The sequence below is a fragment of the Camelus dromedarius genome, chromosome 6, assembly GCF_036321535.1.
Source record: "Camelus dromedarius isolate mCamDro1 chromosome 6, mCamDro1.pat, whole genome shotgun sequence".
Classification (NCBI taxonomy): Eukaryota; Metazoa; Chordata; class Mammalia; order Artiodactyla; family Camelidae; genus Camelus; species Camelus dromedarius.
This window is the reverse complement of record NC_087441.1, coordinates 24,633,020-24,654,495: the sequence shown is the minus strand read 5'-3', so window position 1 is coordinate 24,654,495 and position 21,476 is coordinate 24,633,020. Positions and strand designations below refer to the sequence as shown.

At 38.1% G+C, this 21,476-nt stretch overlaps 1 protein-coding gene across 3 annotated transcripts; it reads right to left on the bottom strand.

Moving 5' to 3' along the window:
* Positions 1-2,456: 2,456 nt before the first annotated feature.
* On the bottom strand, positions 2,457-20,175 carry MTFR2 (mitochondrial fission regulator 2). Of its 3 annotated transcripts, none has more exons than XM_064486664.1 (8): positions 19,830-20,175; positions 19,078-19,194; positions 13,769-13,873; positions 12,975-13,087; positions 11,814-12,049; positions 9,885-10,239; positions 5,446-5,620; positions 2,457-3,339 (listed from the first exon to the last, which is right to left on the bottom strand). In XM_064486664.1, the coding sequence occupies exons 2-8, from the start codon at positions 19,138-19,140 to the stop codon at positions 3,325-3,327; spliced, it is 1,062 nt and encodes a 353-aa protein (XP_064342734.1). In that variant the 5' UTR covers positions 19,141-19,194; positions 19,830-20,175; the 3' UTR covers positions 2,457-3,324. The 3 variants fall into 3 exon arrangements, with proteins under 3 accessions (XP_064342734.1, XP_031312262.1, XP_031312261.1); XM_031456402.2 differs by having other exon boundaries at positions 2,457-3,360; positions 11,826-12,049; positions 19,830-20,173; XM_031456401.2 differs by having other exon boundaries at positions 2,457-3,360; positions 19,830-20,170.
* Positions 20,176-21,476: the final 1,301 nt, after the last annotated feature.

Below are 21,476 nucleotides of genomic sequence, written 5' to 3'. Positions count from 1 at the left end.
CAGTAACTCGGGGGAACTGAAGGGGATACATTTGGAGACTGAAAGGCATTCTCACCCCTCTCACCTTCCATTTTTTAAATGCAAACATTTTCAAAAAAAAATAAGTATAAATAAGAAGTCTGGTAGAAGGTAGAAGGGATTGGGTACTGGGGATTCTGTACAGTTGATACCACCCAAGCTACCTGCAGTGGAAGGCAGGCTGGGCTCTGCATCATTTTTGGAACCCATGTCTTCTGTGGATGACTAGCCTTCTGATGGACTGTGATGCACCTCTATGACAAACCTCTGTGAAAATGCCCTTGGCTGAAGAATGCCTTCCTTGCTCAAGGTCATGTCCACGCCTCAATGTACGGTCACAGTGAAAATATAATGACCTCAGCACTCTCAGAGATGCAGACTACCCTGAAGGGCCCTTGCAGCTTCAGAGCCCCCTCCGTGTGTGCTGAGGTCCTTCACAGCCCAACTTCTCCCTCACCCCGTCCCGCTTCCTTCCCTTGCAGGGGTGTGATCCTGAGAACGCACCCAGACAGACTTCCTCACATTAGTCTCAATTTCAGAGTCTGCCTCCCAGAAAATCCAATCTGCAATAGCCCTTTTTTGATGTAAAAATCTCACACTTCATTCCCACTGACTCATTTTTGGTTTTGTTTTGTTTTGCTTTGCAATTTATAGCAAATCCAACTGCATACTTAACCTCTCCAGTCTAAGGAGAGTCTGTGCTTAATATCTGGCAAAGCACATTTACAATCCTCTTTTCCCATTGCTATCATCTAAATCATCCTCCATGCAAATGGCTTTTATTTAAATTCCATAATTAAAGCACTAACGCATTCTCATTGTAAAAGCAAGGTCATTTGACACCCCTCCCCATAACAGTCCCCTGCCACTCTTTTCAGTTCGGGGCCCCCTCCGGATGCTGCTGCACACTCCTAGGAAGTCCCACCTCCCCTCCCTGCCTTGACATTCACTGTCATCGTCGGCATGTCTCAATAGTTAAGATTTTGAATAGCGTTAATTTCCTGCAGTCTATATTAAAAACCCAGTATTTCCCCCCAAATATAAAATAGTATTAGAATGCTTTCTCAAATGCCTTGATTCATTTTTGGGATTAACTAACAGTCAACCAAGAAAGGGAATGCAACTTAGTCTAAGGCATGCAAGGAAGAGGGAAGAGTTGAGGGGCTCTTCTAGTGCAAATGGGAGGACTAATGTTTGAGAGTCAGGAAAAGAAGATGGCACTTGTATCACTTGCCAAGAAGAGGAAATTTCAGCATTCAGTGTATTTAGACAAGTTTAAAGTATATTATAAATAACACTTAGGTATTAGATAATTTAGTTTCAGTTCACAAATTCCTTGGTGAACATAAGTCACCAGGAGCCAAGTGTAAGCCATTCAGAAAGCCTCTGGAAGGGGAATTTCAGGGCATGGTCTCATGTCTCCAAGGACATCAGAAGTCAGACTTCGAGGTGAGCCCAAGGTCAACTCAATCCTGATGCACCCTGACATGTGCTTTGGGCAAAGCAGGAAATTCATTCTGAAGTAAAACAGAAAAGCCCCCCAAAAACCAACTTGAGGTTTCTTAAGAAAGACCTCACTTGACAGAAAATGGTGTCTTCCAAAGATTTCCACTGGTTACTGGGGAAGAGTTGTTCATTAAACATTTCTAAATAAGGAAACCATAGCTGAAAACACAAGACTACCCTTGGGGGATAAGAAGCGGTTATTTCAGAGGACAAGAACTCTAATTAAAAGGACAAGAGAGCAGAAAAGGCAGGTGAGGGAAATGTCTAGGAGGGGCAAGAACAGCAGCAGGAACAAATAAACTATTGATACCAGGGTAAGAAGTACCAGAAAACTACACAGAAGGAATACCAGGTAGGTAAGAAAGCCACACTGGTGCACTTGCTGTGCCATTATGAATGCTTTTGGCTGCAAGTAACAGAAAACCCACAAAGCACATTTGGTTTTTTATCTTTCTCATGTAACAAGAAGTCTGGATATGGCTCGTCCTGGTATTAGTTCAACAGCTCAGTGATGTCAGAATTCACATCTCTGATTCAAAGCCTCCTCCTCATGGTCCTAAGATGGACACTGCAGACACTCCTAACTGGAAGGTGCTGGGAGAAAGGGGTTGGAAACGGAGGTGAGCCAGGCACCAACTTTCTACCACAGCAACATGAATGCTGAGCAAACTGGGCTTTTCTGAAAGGGGAGAGCCTGCAAAACAGGTGGGTGCTGAGTCCATCCAAATGGAACGTAAGCTCCATTTCTAGGGGAACATGTAAATTTCCACACCACATTAGTACTTGGGCAGAGGGACAAAATACCTATTCCAAATTTACATGTGTTTCATTTGTAGTGACCAAGAAACTCTACTGAACTTTTTCAAAAAAGAGTTAAGACTTTCTAATGTAGTATGGAAAGAACATGAATTTGAACTGCTATAAAACACAAATAAGTTTAAAAAGGCACATTTATTTACAAAGGAACAGAGTATAAATGTAATAAGGAACAAAGGAAATAAAATAATAGGTGTATGTGTTTACACAGCAAGTGTAGGCAAAACTGATCAAGAAGGTTCTTTACATACTTCTTCCATCTAGCACTCAATGCTCAAAATCAGCTTCTAAGAATAGTTATCACCTCAGGAAGGCTCTTAGGTGGTTCAACCTATGATTCAAAGTATGACTATCTTAAAGTATGAAAGAATTATAATTTTATATCCTTTGAAAATATCCAAGCTGCTGGAGGCCAAGTAAACCAGATCACTACCAATTTTTAAAAGATTCAAAGGCTCTTAAATTGGGGAAGTCATAATTGCTTTAAGATATTGTTTTTAAAAACTCAAACATACTATTATCTGCTTAGCACAATACAGACTTAGTTTATATTATTTTCTTAATCCATTAAATGATTTATGTTACCTTATAATGAGACCTGACTATTCTCTAATGACGAACATTAAATCATTTACTATTTAGCTCTTAGGAAAATCATTCAAAGTGTATATTCAGCTTTTAATAACATTTACATACACAAAAAAAGAATCCATACACCTAACTACCATCAGTAGCCAAGTAACTGCTGGGTCTTCTAAAACCAGAGACAGGTATTCTTAAGAGTCAAGATCCTTTAGACTTTTGCATTAATATACCCCAGTGTATAGACTACATTTAACTTCATCAACAAGAAATAAGATCTTTTCACATATAGGGACAGTCATGCTGGCACACATCTGCAAGCCTTCTTTCCATGTGCAGACACACCCCTCATTGTTCATGCCTTGGTCGACACCTGCTGTGTTCGTCAGTTCTTCCTTTAGTTCAACGTCCTTCTGACTGTAAAATATGATGTCCAAACTGAAATAAAGCAAATATTTAACATAGAAATTATTCTGATATAAAAAAAGAATGGCCACACAGGCACCAAATGACCCTGTGAGGCTTAACTCATTCAACAAGAAGTGGCTGTTTGACAGTGGGCTTCATGTCTGTCACTGTGCTCAGAGCTGCGGACACAAAAGTGAGCGAGACAGTCGCAGCCCCATAGACTGGGCTCTCAATCAACTATAGTTTGAGTCTGTATGTGCCTGGCCCTAAGCGAGGTGCTATAAAATATACAAAAAGAGATGTCTTTCTCTAAGATGCTCATAGTTGGCTGGAAAGAAAATGCTAAAAGAACAGTGAACACCAGTATAAAACAACCCAGTTATACCTCGTTGATCCACTATCACTGGGAAATGGTGTGTTCCACCTAAGTATATTTCTCAGGTAACTGAAGGTTTCCAATCATTCTAGAATTGTAATAAACCAACTTCTAGTCACTGCTCTGCCACTTAGATGTGGGATTACAGACAGATTACTTAACCACTATAAGGCTCATCTTCCTCATGTATTGGCAGGGAATATTGGCAACCCAGTAAGTGCCCATCAACAGACAACAGAATTAACAAGATGTGGTGTGTGTCTTTGTATTCACACACATACACACACGTGCACACACAAAATGAAATATTACACAGCCATTAAAAATGAAATATTGCCATTTGCTGCAACATAGATGGACCTAGAGAATATTATGCTTAGTGAAATAAGCCAGGCAAAGATAAGAACTATAATGATATCACTCATATGTAGAATTCTAAACAAAAAAACACACAAAAAAATGAATGTGTATGCAAAATAGAAACACCTAGATACAGAAAACAAACTTATGGTTATCAAAGGAGAGAGGGAAGAGGAGGCACAAATTAGAGGCATGTACTTAACAGATACAAACAACTATGTATAAAATAGATAAGCAACAAGGATATACTGCATAGCACAGGGAATTATAGCCACTACCTTGTAACAACCTATCATGGAATATAATCTGCAAAAATACAGAATCACTATAGTATACACCTGACACTAATACAATATTGTAAATCAACTATACTTCAATTTTAAAAAATGCTGTAAAGCTCAAATGAGTAAAAAAAGTACTCAAGTTATAAATTTCAGTATAAATGTTGAACATTTAAACACATTTGTATTTTTAATTGTAACAGTTCTAAAGTAAACTATACACTTTTTTGCCTTCTTAGAGTTAAGAATACAATCTTCTGAGTCAACATAAGCACCAGACATTGTACAGACATAATAGTAACTTAGAAACTACACATCCCAGAATTGAGAAGAACGATTTTCCCCTGCTGTTACACTCTTTCTAGTTTTCCCATCTCCTCCTCTTACGCCTGTCTGATGTCCGCCACTCCAATGCCATCCACCGGACTTCAGACACTGTCTCTCTTTCACACTCTTCTCCTTCCCAAGGCTTATTCTTATTTATTACCTCAACTAAATTATGAGATGGAAAGCCACTCCCAAAATTAGGATTATATCTAAATTAAAAGAGGCTTCAAGTAACGAGCCATCTGAAGGGTCAAGAGTTGAAATATATCGTCTTTTTTTTTAAGTAGCCAATGAGCATATCCTTGAAGACAATTATGATCTCATTTGCTTTGTTAAAAGCACATAGCATCCTATGTATCTAAATAACCCAAAGTCTTTATATGTGACTGGGAAAAACATTGGGCGTATTCACATTTAAATATGGTTAGGTTGAATCTGTCACACCATTCTTCTCTGGTCCTCTGAAAGTTTCAGACACCCAGTTCATACTGCAGACAGCAATGTCAAGTTAGCACCCATCCAGGATAAACCATTATAAACTGATGCACAAATTTTTTTCAAATCGAGTGTTTTACCTCAAAACAGGAGTGTACTAAAGCTAAAATGAGCATATGGAAGTTAACACAGACAACAGAAACATTAGCAGCACACACAATCAACAAACAATTTTATAGCCCATTCTGCATAATTAAAGAGAGTTTGAAGCAAAGATACGTCATGAACAATACACACTAGAAAAACTGAAAATTTAACCTTCCATTATAAGCTCACCCTTGAAGCTTCTGGACTAGAAAATGGAGAAGACTCCCAAGAATTATTTTCTTTCTCAAAGGAATCTTCTTCTTGGAATGCAAATTTCTGCTTAAGTGCATGGGATATTAAAGATACTGGATCCCAATATGAGTTTTGTCTCTTCCTCTTATGAATGGGTCTGCCTCCAGGTGATCTTTAAAGAAAAATGGAATAAATTAAAACTTTGTGTAATTAAAGCTCTTTGTTGACAAGCAGCAGAAATATAAGCATAAAATAGCAGAAATATAAGCATAATATATCACAATCTAATTAGCCTTCAAGAATAGAAACTTTTTGCCTTGCAATAACAAATCTGGAGGGCACAATGGATTAGGAATCAGAAAGCCAAGAAACCACGTGGGGCTCCACCACAGTCTGTTATAACCTGGGATTTATCAAATACCATCTTTATTTTTAATTTTCTAATTTTTCAGTGGGTAGAAAAATTTAAAACAACATTTAAGAACTTTTAAAAGGACCATGGAGTTCATGAAAGGAAAAACATTAGGCTAATTGTTCACTCATTGATTCAGCCTTCACTCAGGTCCCACTATTTCGCCAGGCTCCATGTCACACTTCAGGGGTAGAGCAGTCTCCTGCCCCCACAGAACATTCTGGTGGCAGGAGTTCATCAACAACAAGTAAGCAAGAACACTTTGGATAGCAATTGGTGTGTGAATAAAATAAAACAGGTAACTGTGATGGGGGCTAGGATGGAAGCATTTTGGATGAGATGATGAGCAAAAGTCTCTTAACATCCAGTGGATGCATCAGGAAGGAGGCTGGCATCTGTGAGAAGAGGAAAAAGAAAACAAGAACAGCTGGAGTACAGCTAAGTAAGATGGGAAGCAGGTCATGAGGTCAGAGAGAAGCAAGCGCCAAATCCTGGAGGGACTTCTCAGCCACCAAAAGGTGTCAGGATTTTATTCTAAGCACAATGGAGAAACATCAAAGGGTTTTAAGCAGGGAAATGGCAAGATGTGACTTCAATTTTTAAAGATCACTCTGGTTACTATATGGAAAACAGATAAAGAGAAAAGAATAAAAAGAGAGAGACCAGTTAGAAGGCTACTGCAGAAGTCCAAGCTATATAATATGTAAGATGGTGGCTTAGATTGAAGGGTGGCAGTGGGATAATGGAGGGTACATAAATTCGAGCTATGTGCTGAGGGAAGGATGTGGGATATAAGGGAAAAGAAAAAACAAGGATGATTCCCAGACATTTGGACTGAGCAACTGGGTGACAGTGTTGCCATTTACTGAGATGCAAACGACTTGGGGAAAGAACAAGTTTTCAAGGTAGAGGATGGAACAGGTAGGAGGGAAGAGTATATAAAAACCTAATTACCTCCCCCCATCCCTCCTCCCAAAAGCCATAGGACGAGATGAGATCACTGAAGGAAACAATTTGGATGGAGAGGAGAAGGGGGTTGAGATCTGAGCCCTGAACATGCCAACATTTAGATACTGATTTCCTTAAGGCCAAGTGAAGAAAGTGTTCTAAGGAGGGAACCATGGACAGTATCAAATGCTGCCGAGAGGTCAAGTAAGAAGAGCAAGGAGAACTGACCACTGGACTTAGCAACATGGGGTCACCGGTGACCTTGACAACAGTTTTCAGTGGAGTGATGGGGACAGACACCATATTACAGGAGCAGAAGGCGGTGTGAGAAATGGAAACAAACTACAGATGACATCAAGAATTAAATCCAATAAAGAAGAGGGAAACGATACTAGCTGAGGGCATACATGTTGTGAAGATGGGAGATGTTCAGGTGTGAAGAGAATAATAAAGCAAAGAAGGGAAATTTGATGATGCAAAAGACAGAAGAGACAATTTTAAGTGAAATCCTTAAGAAGATCAGAGAGAAGGGGAAGCAGCGACCAAAGGGAGAGCCCGGACACTTCATTTGCAATAACAGGATAGGAAGCAGAGAACATGGGTAGTAAATTTGTAAATGTAAAGATGTCGGAAGCCACATGTGGTTCAGCAGAAAGGTATAAAACGAGGTTAGTTGTTAGGAAAATGAGAGAATAGGGGGATGGAGGTACTGGCCTTTCAGTTGTTTCTCCGATGATGGTAACAGTCACAGTCATCACTTTACACTGACTGGGCCCAGTGATACCAATAAGAGAGCTAGCTGGGAACAAATGTGTACCTACAGTCATAAGATTTTTTTTCCGTACTAGCTGCCTCCTACAAGGATCAATCATACCCTCAGTAATAATTAAATGACTTATCTGTCCTAACACCATTATATAGAAAATACATTTATTTTCTCACCAAAACCTCATTGAGGGGTTTCCAGGTGAACATGGCAAATCTCTGTAAAAACCCCACTAGCATGACAGTAAAGACATGTGTACACCTAGAAAGACAAAGAGATTACACGAGGAGAGAAGAGATAAGAATGGCAACAAAACGTTGAAAGCTGGAAAGCTGATGAGAATGAAGAGAGTGGGGGATAAGCTGCCTTCCGGAAAACAGAGGGATTGAGGAAAAGGCTACATACTGAATGGTACACTCCTCCCTTGCTCTTTCCCCACTCAACGCTCAAACTACCTGGCTTGCACCCGCTGTGTTATCCCCAACTCTCCTGGCCTAGAAGGAGATTGAAAAACTTCCTGGAAAAACTCTCTAGTCTCAAAGAAAAGACATACAGCTACTGAAATACGAGGTCTGCCTAACAAAATGGTCAGGTCCTCTACTCAAGCACTATATTGTGAAGCCAGCTGGCAATCCCACCTTACACAAAGAACCTTCCATCAGTTTTTCTTTGCCTCACTTTTAAGTATGAATTTATAGCCAAGAACCACCAGATACTTACATCAGGCTCCAAAACTATAAATGGAGACCAAAATCAACAGGAGGAAAAGAGAACTCAGGAAAAATGGAGATAATTCAAAAGCAAAAGAAAACTTAAAACTATAGCTAATATTTTCAGTAGGATAAGATACACAAAAGCAAGAAGATACAAAAAAAGGAGCATTCAAAGAAAAAGATATGGGTCTTGCAAAATAAAAATATGATGGCAGGGAAAATGCAATAGAAGAGTAAAGGTAAATTAAAGAATTTTCTCAAAAAGTACAATAAAAATCAAAGAGAAAGAAAATAGTAAAAGGGAAGATATACAGGTAAGAGGAATAATTCTGGCATTCAAACTCATAGTAGGAGTTTCAAGAAAAGAGAACAGAGGGAAAGAATGGGAGAAAATTATCAGAAAAATGTTATAAGAAATTTTCAAAAATGAAGGACACAAAACTCTAAATTGATTGAGTCCACAAGTGCCTGGCATAAGAAATTTAAAAAGAGGTCTTCAGGGCAATCATCATGAAATTCCAGAACACTGGGACCAAACTGAAGATTTTAAATGTTTCAAGAATAAACAGGTTTCATACATAGTACCAGGAACCAAATGACATTAACCTCTCAACAGGAACACTGAAAGCTAGAAACCAATGGACTTAATGTCTTCAAAATTCTGAGGAAAATGATTTCCTGCCTATCATATACCCAGCCAAAGTAGCAATTAAGCATGAAAGTAAAATAACAAATTTTCAGATATGCATAGTATTAAACAATCTACTTTTTATGCATTCCTTCTCAGGGAGCTCTGGGAAGATATGGCACCCAGGAAATGGATGATGCAATGCACGACAAAGAGGAAGAGAATGTCCATGATGATGATGACAATGCAGCCGGTTTAGAGAGAAACCAGTGAGATTAGGGCAGGCCAGAGGGCTCTGAGAGGGAACTTCTAGGGGGAAAAAGGGGAGGGGGCAGAGATTCAGAGAGGCAATTATTAACTGCAGTGAAAAATAAAATTATTTGGTGGGGAGGGTTCAGGCTTGGCAGTAGAATGCATGCTTAGCATGCATGAAATCCTAGGTTCAATCCCCAGAACTGCCATTTAATTAATAAATAAATAAACCTAGTTACTTCCTCCTACCCCACTCCTCCTCAAATTTAAAGACTAGATTATTCAACAAACAAAATGTAGTTATAGTGTATGGAATGGCTTACCTGTGAATGTTTACTATTGTAATAAGGATATAAATTCTGAAGACTGATTTAAGTAGATTGTGATTTAACTATATTGGGAAGATCTACTAAGAAGTCTATTGTGTTAGAGGGTAGAATGTCTAAGAGAACATATGCCAGATTTTAACAATTGTAAGTAAATATAACTGAAATATCAAGACATAGCATAAAAGGAGTATGGTGTATCAAAAACATGGAGATAAGACACTAGAAGGAAGAGTCACAAAAAATTGAAAATGATTCTTTCTGGGAGGGGTATTTGGGGTGAAGAGGAATAAAAGAGAAGACTTATATATGTTTGGTTTGATAAATATAATAATTTTTAAAAACATCATTGACAAAATCTTGGTTTATTTCTCAAATTATGATAACATACCTTTCAATAGCACGAAGCTTAACCTTATTCATATCCTTTAGAACATCCAACATGTTTGGAACATCTTTATGTTTCTGTTTTTTTGCATAATGACTATAGTTGGTCGTACTAGCATCTGGGTACTCATTTTTCATTTCAGTTGCTGAATTATCTGATGCACAAGTATTATTAGAAACTGGTTGTACAAGAGGAGAACACGGAGGCTGCAGAGAAGAAAACTGAGGGGGTGGTGGTGGAGGAGGAGGAGAGGGAGGCACTGAACTTGAAGACGGATCTGGTTGGGCACTCAGGTGAGTAGTCACTGATGACGTCATCTGTCCCAAACCACTAGGCCTGTCATTCAACTCCAAGAAGCCTAAAAAAAATTTAGTCTGTTGAAAACTCATGCAAAATTGTCTCCAACATAGCATGTAAGTAACACTAATTAGAACCAAACCAGGAACAATTTCTGCAGTGCTGCTAAAATAATGATACGGTGGCCAGGAAGGAGAAGCAATCCCATCTGCTTAATAATTTCTCTAAGAGTCAAGCAAATAGTAAATTTACTTTTAATCCAATTAGGATTATCTGTGTAGACTCTTAAAAAGGGGGAAGGGAGAGAATGCATTTTAAAGAGAGAATAAAAAGTGCTTTTTCACATAATCTGAATTTCATCCTCTATTTACAAAAGCTAAAACACAATCACAGAAACACTGAAACTGATACATTCACTCTATGATGACACTGTAGAAACACTCAAGCATTTATTTTTAGGCAAGAGCCTAAAATGGGTACTGAATACTTAACTTTTTCACAACAGATTTGCTCCTAAAATTATGTATAACATGATTGCTTAAAAAAAAGTGTATATCCCCATCTCATTTATTATTATACATTAATATAGACTGCATAATATTTCAAATAAATTATAAATATATAATACTATATAAATATTATGTGTTAAATATAAACCATATATGTGTTTATATGGATGTCTCTATATGCATATAGATATTGCATGCATGATTTAAAGCAAGTCACATCTTTAAAATTTTTGAAAGAATCACCTGGAAAACATTATTCACCTGGATTTGGTGAAAGCATAGCAGCAATAATTTCAAACTACAAAAGAAACTGAAAATATATATATGTATGTACATATAACTGAATCACTTCGCTATGTACCTGAAATTAACATTGTAAAACGACTACACTTCAATAAAAAATAAGAATTAAAAAAAATCTCAAACTACAAATACATGAAGCCTCATACCTATACTCTTCTCTCAATTTAATGCATTCCTCCGCTTAAATTTCCAGTGCTTTTCTAAAGAGTTAGAAAAACTTAGCCAGCCCCCATTTTGGTGAGTTCTGCATCTGCAGATTTAACCAACCGTACATCAAAAATATTAAAAAAAAAAATTCTAAAAAAGTTCCAAAAAAGCAAAACTTGATTTCTCATGCACTGACAACTATTTATATAGTATTTCCATTGTATTTACAATGATTTATGTTTTGTAATCTATAAGTAATAAGTAATAATTATAAGTAATCTAGAGATGATATAAAGTTAAGGAGGATGTGTGCAGGTTCTGTGTAAATATGCCATTTTATAGAAGAGACTTGAGCACTCAGACTTTGATATCCACAGCGGTCCTAAACCAAAATCCCATGGATGCCGAGGAATGACTGTACTTAGAAAAACAGTATTAAATACAAAGCTATAATCTTCAGCAGTATAGATAGCTGTTCTTCAAACCAAAGCCATCCCCTCACCACAAATGTATCTTAATTTATTCCAAATAAACATCAGAGGTAATATATATACCCAACATCCTTTCGTATTTAATGTCATTCATGATACATTAGCATCAAACATTCTTATTCAGAACCATCCTGATTTATATACTAGATGAGTATCATCTCACCAAAACAAAAACCCAGTGTTACCAGAATTCGTACTGTTTCTCAGTTCTTGCATTCCCACAATTGCAGCAATCTGAGAGCGAAGATAAGCTAGCTCATCTTCGAGGGCAGCTATTTTTTTAATTGCAGCTTCATTTTCAGGCCAATCATTTTTTCTTGGTTTGTCATGCCTCAGAGCAGGTGACAATGAATCCTCAACTAGTTGCGAAGGATAGAAAAATTCAATTTTCTGCTCATCTTCATTTTTCCATATACTATTTCTGTGGGTAGAGGGAAGAAATTGGGAGGGAGGGGGAGAGAGACAGAAAGAGAGAAGGAGGGAGGAAAATTTTCCAGGAGAAATAAATTCTTTTAGTCAAAAAAGAATAAAGACACCAAAACAAAATCAGAATACCTCTTTGATCCTATATTCATCTCTAGACTCATCTTATGTAACTTTGCATTCTCAATACCTAAAACAGAATGCTGCTTTTAATAGGTGACCAATAAGTAGACAGTGAATGAAGGAACAGGTCCTGCTTTTAGACTGTAAACCAAAACATAATTATCCTGTAACTGTTCAACCTATTAACGTTAAATACAGTACAAACTTATTTAGAAATGCTACATATTCTGAAAATAAAGTACTAAAGTACTCATTATGTCAGGGAAAGTTTAAGGTACTCTAAATTTTGAAAATTTATAAACCAGTTTGATACAGAGTAAATTTAGCCATAAATTTGGAAAAATGGACATTGACTGTACTTATAGCCTGTATCTGAATACAGCTAATACTAACACCTAAGTCAGTACTTCCAAGCAGAAACCCATCCAAATTTTAAAATGTATGCAATTTCGTTGCCTGGTACACAGTAAACATTATATAAGTTTCAGCTAAATCATATAAAATAAATCTAGTATCCAGTATGGGAAAGTGCTTTCTCCTAAAAATGAACATGATGATTTTGATATCCTTTTAACATCATTCATTCCTGGGCCTGGGGTTGGGTTTAAATGTGCATTAAGAAAAACTGGCTAAAAATGAGAAAACCAGTCATCCTTACTAGGAAGACATTAGTAGGACATAGCGCAGTACAGAGATAGACAAAATTAAAAGGGTTCAGCTGGTCTGAACACACTTCAACACATGCACAAATTCAGATGATAGCCCACACCCTACTTTCCAAGATAAGTAGAAAATATTACCGAAATCTGAGATAACTGGCATCTTCATCATTTGCCACATACAAAACATCAGCAAAGGATGGAACTACAGATCCACAGTTAGCAGAGTCCACAGAGTTCAAGAGCGGGATCAGCTAAAGGAAAAAAGGAATAATAGAGTCAGAGCTCTGCAGGGAGTTGGGGGCAGACATGTGCCCACGGAAACTATTACCTAAGATAAAAGCATGACAGGGGGGAAAGAATGTTCAATAGAAAAACATACACCTATTAACAAGGAAGAAAAAATGAGGAAAATATTATTTTAAGTTTATACACTACTATATAGCAACAGGGAACTATATTCAATTTCTTGTAATAACATATAATGGAAAAGAATCTGAAAAGAAAATATGTCTATGTAAGTGTATGTATAACTGAATCACTTTGCTGTACACCTGAAACTAACATTGTAAATCAACTATACTTCAATAAAAAAATTTTTTTTAAATAAGCAAAAATTGTTTTTAATAAAAAAATAAAATAAAGCCTACACATGTGGCCATACTCTCTCCTCTAGTGAATGTCATCTATCATAAAACACAAACTAGAAGAACAAAATAAGCTACTCAGGGGTTGCTTCGCATCTGCTGATCTTTGAATGTAATTATTTAAAGAAACAAAGACAAAAACACATGTGAAATGACTTGTTTCCAGGGATAAACTAGAGGTTTTTGACTTGCGGGAAACATTTCTTCTTTCGTTCTACCCTACGTCCTCAGAAGTACCTAGGATAATTTTATACATGGTGTTTAAATAACACAGGTTGACTGACTTACCTCAAAATTAGGCCTGGGACAAGGTTCTAAAGGAAGAATTTTCCCAATAATACGAACAATACTCCGAGCTGATCCATAGTCTTTATTTTCCCAAATCTGTAAAGCCTAATAAAGCATTGTTTAAATAGTAGTATTCTAAGAAAATTCAGAATGGCATACTTTTAAAGTATTTTCTTCAAAGAATTAAACTTTACTCATATTTGTCTTTAAAAAAGGCGGCGGGGCGGAGGGGCAGGGGAATGAATGGAAGTTAAAATATACACATTCCAGGAAGAAAGATCTTTTGCGAAGTGCCACAAATTCATTTTGTTTCATTTCTGATAATGGCCTAATACCTTGGGGAACTTTATTCAGAAAAACTCTCCCCAGCTAAAAATCTCATCTTTTGGCCCAGTCAAACATTGACAATTTCAACTTCTCAAGCTATCAAGTAATAGAGTATACTCATATAATTTCCTTTAAAGGAGAGATAAAGAGAGGAATAAATGCCCTATACAATTTAAGAATGCTTTACTTAACATGGTACTGGCACAAAGACAGACGTATAGATCAGTGGAACAGAACAGAGAGACCAGAAATAAACCCTCACAATTGATCTATGACAAAGGAGACAAGAATATACAATGGAGAAAAGACAAGTCTCTTCAGCAAGTGGTGTTGGGAAAGCTGGACAGCTACACGTAAATCAATGAAATAAGAACACTCCCTCACATCATATACAAAAATAAACTAAAAATGGTTTAAATACCTAAATATAAGACATGACACCATAAAACTCCTAGAAAACATAAATTGTAGCAATATTTTCTTAGATCAGTCTTTCAAGGTAAAAGAAATAAAAGCAAAAATAAACAAATGGGACCTAATCAAACTTATAAGCATTTGCACAGCAAAGGAAACCATTAACAAAATGAAAAAACCTACAGAATGGGAGAAAATACTTGCAAATGATGCAATCAACAAGGGATTAATATCCAAAATATACAAACAGCTCATATAAATCAATATCAAAAAAACAAACAACCCAATCAAAAAATGGGCAGAAGACCTAAATAGACATTTCTCCAAAGGCATACAGATGGCCAAGGGGCACATGAAAAGATGCTCAACATCACTAATTATTAGAGAAATGCAAAATTAAAACCACAATGAAGTATTATCTCACAAGGGTCAGAATGGCTGTCACCAAAAAGTCTACAAATAATAAATGCTGGAGAGGGTGTGGAGAAAAGGGAACCCTTCTACACTGTTGTTTGGAATGTAAATTGGTGCAGCCACTATGGAAAGCAGTCGGGAGGTTCCTTAAAAAACTAAAATTAGATTTACCATATGATCCAGCAATCCCACTCTTGGGTATATATTCCCCAAAGATGAAAACTCTAATTCAAAAAGATACATGCACCCCAGTGTTCATAGCAAAACTATCTACGAAAACCAAGACATGGAAACAACCCAAGTGCCCAACAACAGACAACTGGTTTAAGAAAATGTCATATATATGCACAATGGAATACTTAGCCACAAAAAAGAATGAAATATTGCCATTTGCAACAACATGGATGGACATAGAGATTATCATACTAAGTGAAGTGAGTCAGAGAAAGACAAATATTACATGATATCACTTATATGTGGAATCTAAAAAATTAGACAAATGAATCTATATACAAAACAGAAACGGACTCACAGACATAGAAAACAAACTTATGGTTACTGAAAGGGAGGGGGAGAGGGAAAAATCTGGAGTATAGGATTAGCAGATACACACTACTATACATAAAACAGATAAGCAACAAGTACCTACTGTATATAGCACAGGGAACTATATTCAATATCTTGCAATAACCTATAATGGAAAATAATCTGAAATATGTATGTAACAGAATCACTTTGCTGTACACCTGAAACTTACAGAATATTGTAAATCAATTATATTTCAATTAAAAAAAGATAGAGAAAAAGAAAGCTTTATTTACAGTGGAATATATCTTCTAGTAGTCAGTTCTTGAAAGATAACAAAAGAAATGTGCTACTATAACTCAAATAACACTGTGTCCTTGGGCTTGGGCCTCCCATATTGGTGTAAACTATTCCCACAGGAGTCTCCCCAAAAATATGACATAACATTTGTTCTTTTGAGATTTCACACAAAGAAAGCATTTTCTCACTTTAAAAAACATTAAAAATCGGACTTTTCATTTTTCCTAAGATCCCATAACAAGGACAAAGTTTATTATGAGCAACATATATAGGTAGCATCCTATTAGCATCCTCACGGAAATACCCAGTAAGCAGATGGATACACAGTTCCAGAACTCAGGAGAAAATCTGTGATTAGAAAGATGGATTTGGAAATCATCAATCAGCATACAGAATACGTAACAGGTAAAAATTGAAGCCATAGGACTAGTTAAGAAAAATCCAGGCTAGAGAGAAAGGTTTGAAAGTCATCAGTATACAGAATCTTCTGCACAAAGTCATGCCATTCCTCTGCTTTTAAAAGGTAAGGGTTCTGAATTTATCTGATCACATCCAAACATTAAATACGGATGACTCTAACATTAGATACTGATTCCATCAACCAACTTTACAAGCTGCCATCAGTTCTGCCAGCTCAGTCTCCATGACACATTCTATGAACTCTGTATGCATTCTCCAATCACCCTTAAAGGCCCTCTGCTCCTTAGCCCTATTCTATCTATCCAACTTAATTTCCCAGTATTCATTAACAAGAACATATGCTCTTTTGAGATAAGCAGCTTTCCTCATTGTCTCAAAAACAAGCCAAAATTATCCTAATTGCCAAGCATTTACCCACGTGCTCAGAGGGCCCTGATCTAACTCTAGCCCCAGTACTAGCTCAGTTTCACTTCTTTTAATGTCAGATTCACATTCCTCTACAAACTGGATTATTTCCTCCCTCAGGAGCTTCCTAGGCTCTGAATTCCCAAATTAGTTCCAATGAGTACAAGATAGTAGGACACAAAAATAACACATTACTTTGTTTCATTTGTAGTTTTCTCTCCCCTCATTAGACTGTAAACTCTGAGGGGGCAGAGACATGTCTGTATTCCTCTTGAATTCTACAGAGCAGTAGTTCCCAACCATAGGTCTGCAAGAATCATCTCAGAAGGTGCTCTCCAAAAGAAATAAAATACAAACCACGTATGTAAACTAAACTTTTTAGTAGCTCCATTTGAAAAATTAGAAAAAGATATTGACATTACTTTTCTTAATGTAATTATTTAACTCAATAGGTATATATTATCATTTCAACATGTAATCAATATTTTTTAAAAATGAGATAACTTTACATTTTTTTTCCACTCTAAGTCTTTAAAATCTATCATGCATTTTCCACCTGTAGCAGATCTCAATTCAGACATTTCAAGTACTTAAAGGTGACATCTGGCCAGTGGCTACCATATTGAATAGCACAACCTAGGTATAGATGCCAGACCTACTAACACTAGAATCTCTGTGGTTACACAGACCACTCACACGTGCACCCTTGCTAAGAAAGAACCACAGGCCTACAATCTTCACTACAGTGAGCGCAACTATTGTACATAAATAGTCATGCCACTCTTGGTCAGCTTGAATGTTACGTTCATGTCTCGCTCTGCAGTTTTCATCCTGACAAACTCCTGTCTTTCTCTCTCACTCCTTCATTGCCACTGACCACCTTCATCACTCTTATGATTCCACCTCCTTCTGTTCCTGGTCCAGCACCCCTCATGACTTCCCTACCTAGCAGGGATTTTCAAGTTAATTGTTTCAGTAATATGTTCATTACTACTCAAAAATGGTTCATTCTCTTGATATTATGTGCTCTCATAATGGATAAACTACACCAACTACTCTTAACTAAAGGGGGAAAAAGAACCACAAAATGACAAAATTTAGAGACTACAAAACCATGATGACTTCATCTTGGTATTCATAACACGTTTTGTTCTCTACTGTGTTCCCAAAGCAATCATTAATCTCTGAAATCTCCAATGCCACCATTTCCATCACCTGCTAATCTGCCTTGCCTCTGTTCTTATTGAGCAAACCAGTGACTCCAATTTAATATACCTCAATTTTCATTTCTCTCCACTCAGAATCTCTCCACCATCTCGCACCTTTATTCTACTCCTGACTGTCCATCTTCTTTCCAAGGCTTATTTATTTATTTATTTCCCCTGATCAACTTCCTTCTCCAGGGCATTGCTCAATCATGCTCTCTCTCTCTCTTGCATCTTAAATATTTTCCTGTCTATGAGGTGCTTTTCCAGTGCTTACAAACATGAAGTTACCTCTAACATTGAAAAGAAAACAAACAATCTTGGCACCCCTTCAGATTGATGGTCTCTCTCAATTTCTTTTCACAAACTTTTCAAAAGAAGGTTGCTGATGCCAGTTCCCTTCCTCAATCTTTCTTCAAACTACTACAATTCAGCTGCCACTCTCCACCGACAGAAATCCCTAAAGGCATCAATAATCTACTGATAAGCAAATCTTCAACTATCACTCAGTCTTTATTCAATTATCTGCAAGACATTCTATTTATACATTCTGACAGCACACCTGACTCACCTTATCTCCCTACTCAAACTAGTTTCTCGGACTGAGTTGCCTATAATAATGGCACCATCATTCTTCAAATTACTTTTGTTTAAAATTTTTGAATTATCCTTGGCTATTCTAATTCACCATACCAAATAGCAATGATTTGCCCATTCTGTAAGCACCCCCTATTAGTTTTGCGTCTCTTACATTGAATCTGGTATTAACTATCTGTATGTTTCTTATACCTCATATCATATTGCAAGCATCATGAATACTAGAATCATGTTTTGCTACTCTACATCACCCGCAGAAGCAAGCATGTTGTCTTAGATGTAGTAGCTACTCAACAGGTAGACAAAATTTCATTTGCTTATAATTCTCACACCTAAGTCAACCTCTCATCTTAAGATTTATTCTGAATTTGTTGAGCTCTAACTTGTTATCCCGTATCCAGATATCAAACTTAAATTAGCTTAAATAAAGCTACTAGGTGATTTTTAAAATATTTTATCCATGAAGGTCAATGTCTAGCTTTTGCTTCCTTTGTATCTTTTGTTGACATGTGACCTATCAAGCAAACAGGTTTCTAAGAATTTATCCCTTTACTAACTCAAACTATCAAAGCGACTCCATTACAAACTAGCTCTTGTTACACCTATAGAGAAGTAACAATTTTGCCCTGAATGTTGACATATAAGTCATTTCCAAAATAAGATCCAAAAACAGTTCTTTCAAATCCATTAAAAGACATTTACCTGGTTTATGGGAACACCAAAATATTCCAGCATCTCTCTTAAGATGCTCAATATGAATGACATTGAGGAAGCAAACACAGAAGCAAATTCAGTGAAACATTATCAGTTTCTTAATACCTTCGGAAGAGAAAAATTTTTAAAAATTACTCTTGATAAATAAATAACTGCCACACAAATTGTGTTAAATAGTTGGAAAAATTATTTTGTTACACACTGCAACATCAACTGATCTCTCTGGACAGCATTATTTTGACGAGAGAAAAAGAGGAATGGGAGAATGGGGAAGGGCTGATAAAAGAAACTTCAACTCATCAGTTAAGCGGCATTAAAATTTCATAAGATATGTTGAGCCTCTGAAGGAGCCTAGTTAATAAATATCAATCAACAACAGATTGGAAATTTAGTAAGGAAGCCTTCAAATTAGTTGAAACAGCGACGCTCGCTCCCTCCTACAGCTTTGGGCTGAGACTCTAAGCAGAGGAATGAGTTCAGCTCACCCTTGAAAGCAGGTAGGGAGCCAACTCAAGGCTTTGACAAAATGAAAGGTAGCTCTTCCTCACTAACGTATCGGAGTACCACCCATCCCTCCTCGCTCATTTTAAAGATAAGGAATATGAACCCCCGATAGGTGAGGTGACTTTAAGTCACCCGCCTACCAGATTAACAGGCCGAGATTAGCTCCCGGCCCTGTCTCACTTCGGCCGCAAGCTTCCTCGGGGTCTCTCCTAGCCCAGCATGGTCGCCTGGCTCACCTTCCTCCGAAGCCCAGCCTCCCGACAACTACGGCAACTTCAAGATGCGGTCGTTAAGGAACGTCACTGCGAATCCGCAGAGGACGAAGCCCGGCGAGCGCTCACCCTGATCCAGAGCTCAGACGTCAACAGCGCCCGCCCGCGCCTCGGCTTGCCGGCCACAGGCGGTAACAATGCCCCCACTGACCCGGGGCTTGGGCCCGGAGCCCCTCGCTCGGCCGCGGGAACTCCGCGGGAGCAGCGGCCCTCCTCCCGTGTCCCACCGAACCTGCAGCTCGCCTCCACGACCGGCTCGCCACTTCCGCGTCCCCTGACGAAAATTAAACTCCGCGGGCCATGACCCGTGTCCGATCTCATTGGACCAGGCTGAAGATCACTGCCTGTGATTGGTTACGGAATGAGACAGGCTAGTTACGGTCGCTTAGATCGGCTACTGGGATTTTCTTATCCTTCAAGAGGGCGGGCCTTCAGCCAGGCAGCCAATAGAAGCCCGTAGCCAGCGGGGAGCGCGGGTAGGCCGCGCGGGGATGGCGACGTGCTCGCTAGACGTGTGTTTAGTAGGTTTCCCGAGTGCCCTCAAATACCGGTGTCTACAGGCGGGCATTACGGAGCCGTTATGGCCCCCGGGTCAGGTCCGCGATCCGGAGTTGGTGCCCCACACAGATCTTCGCAGGGAAAGTGTGTCATCCTCTACATCCAGATCCGAAGTGAGGCCTCTCTCCCAAGTCCGCTTGCTGTGAAGAGTCGCGATTTATTGTTTAATCATTCGTTAGTCCACTCAGCGCACATCTATTATATGCTATGGTAGGTAGCAGAAGCTAAACATTGTCCTCGAGTAACATTGCAGCATTGCAGTACTTAGAATGTTCGTTCATGACACGCTGCTGGTTATCTAGGCTGCCAAATGTGGACCGGACGCTGACCTAGCCTAGCCAAGGGTGGTAAAGTGACGACCAAGTCATGGCAAGTGATACCCCAGTTTTAAATTCTGATCTGATCTGGCTTCTTAAGAGACAACAGCTACAGCTTCTCGTATTTCAGGGAGAAATGCATTGGAGTGACATGATTTAAGATGAACTGTGCCTGCTGCTCACCTACACAATTTTAAAATGGGAGAATTTTTCAACTAATTTCTCTGTGTCCACATTTATTCATTCATTCATGAATGTCTACTATGTGCCAGGCATCATTCTAAGCACAAGGAATGCAAATGAGCAAGGCAGGTAAGGTGCTTGTCCCCCTGGAGCTTACATTCTAGTAGAGACCTCAGAGAGGCTTTCTCTGAATATCATATATAAATAGCATCTCTCTCCACTCTTTCCTTGATTTTTCTTTATAGCACTTAGACCGTATATATTTATGCTCCACATACTCCCAAACTAAACTCCAGAACAGGAACTTACTATTTTTTTTTAACCCACTGTATCTCCAGCACTTTAGAAGAGTGCCTGGTGTATGGTAGGCATTCAATCAGTATTTGTTGAATAAAATAATTGTATATGGGATGAGAGAAAACAGACACCAAGAATGATTTGAAACTCAGAAACTGGCAGAGCAATAGCGATTATAATGACAGGTCCAATAGTCTAAGCGAGGTAAGGATGGAAGGGGCAGGAAAGGGCTGTTGGACAATGTACAAGTAGAAGG

What these genes read in the sequence shown, in the direction of transcription:
- MTFR2 (XM_031456401.2), bottom strand. Translation starts at nt 19,140, where the DNA reads ATGTCATTCATATTGAGCATCTTAAGAGAGATGCTGGAATATTTTGGT. An exon ending in TTGGTGTTCCCATAAACCAG is followed by an intron (nt 13,874 to 19,077) that starts GTAAATGTCTTT and finishes ATGCTTTATTAG; the next exon opens with GCTTTACAGATTTGGGAAAA. An exon ending in AAGCTTCGTGCTATTGAAAG is followed by an intron (nt 5,621 to 9,884) that starts GTATGTTATCAT and finishes TTTTCTTTAAAG; the next exon opens with ATCACCTGGAGGCAGACCCA.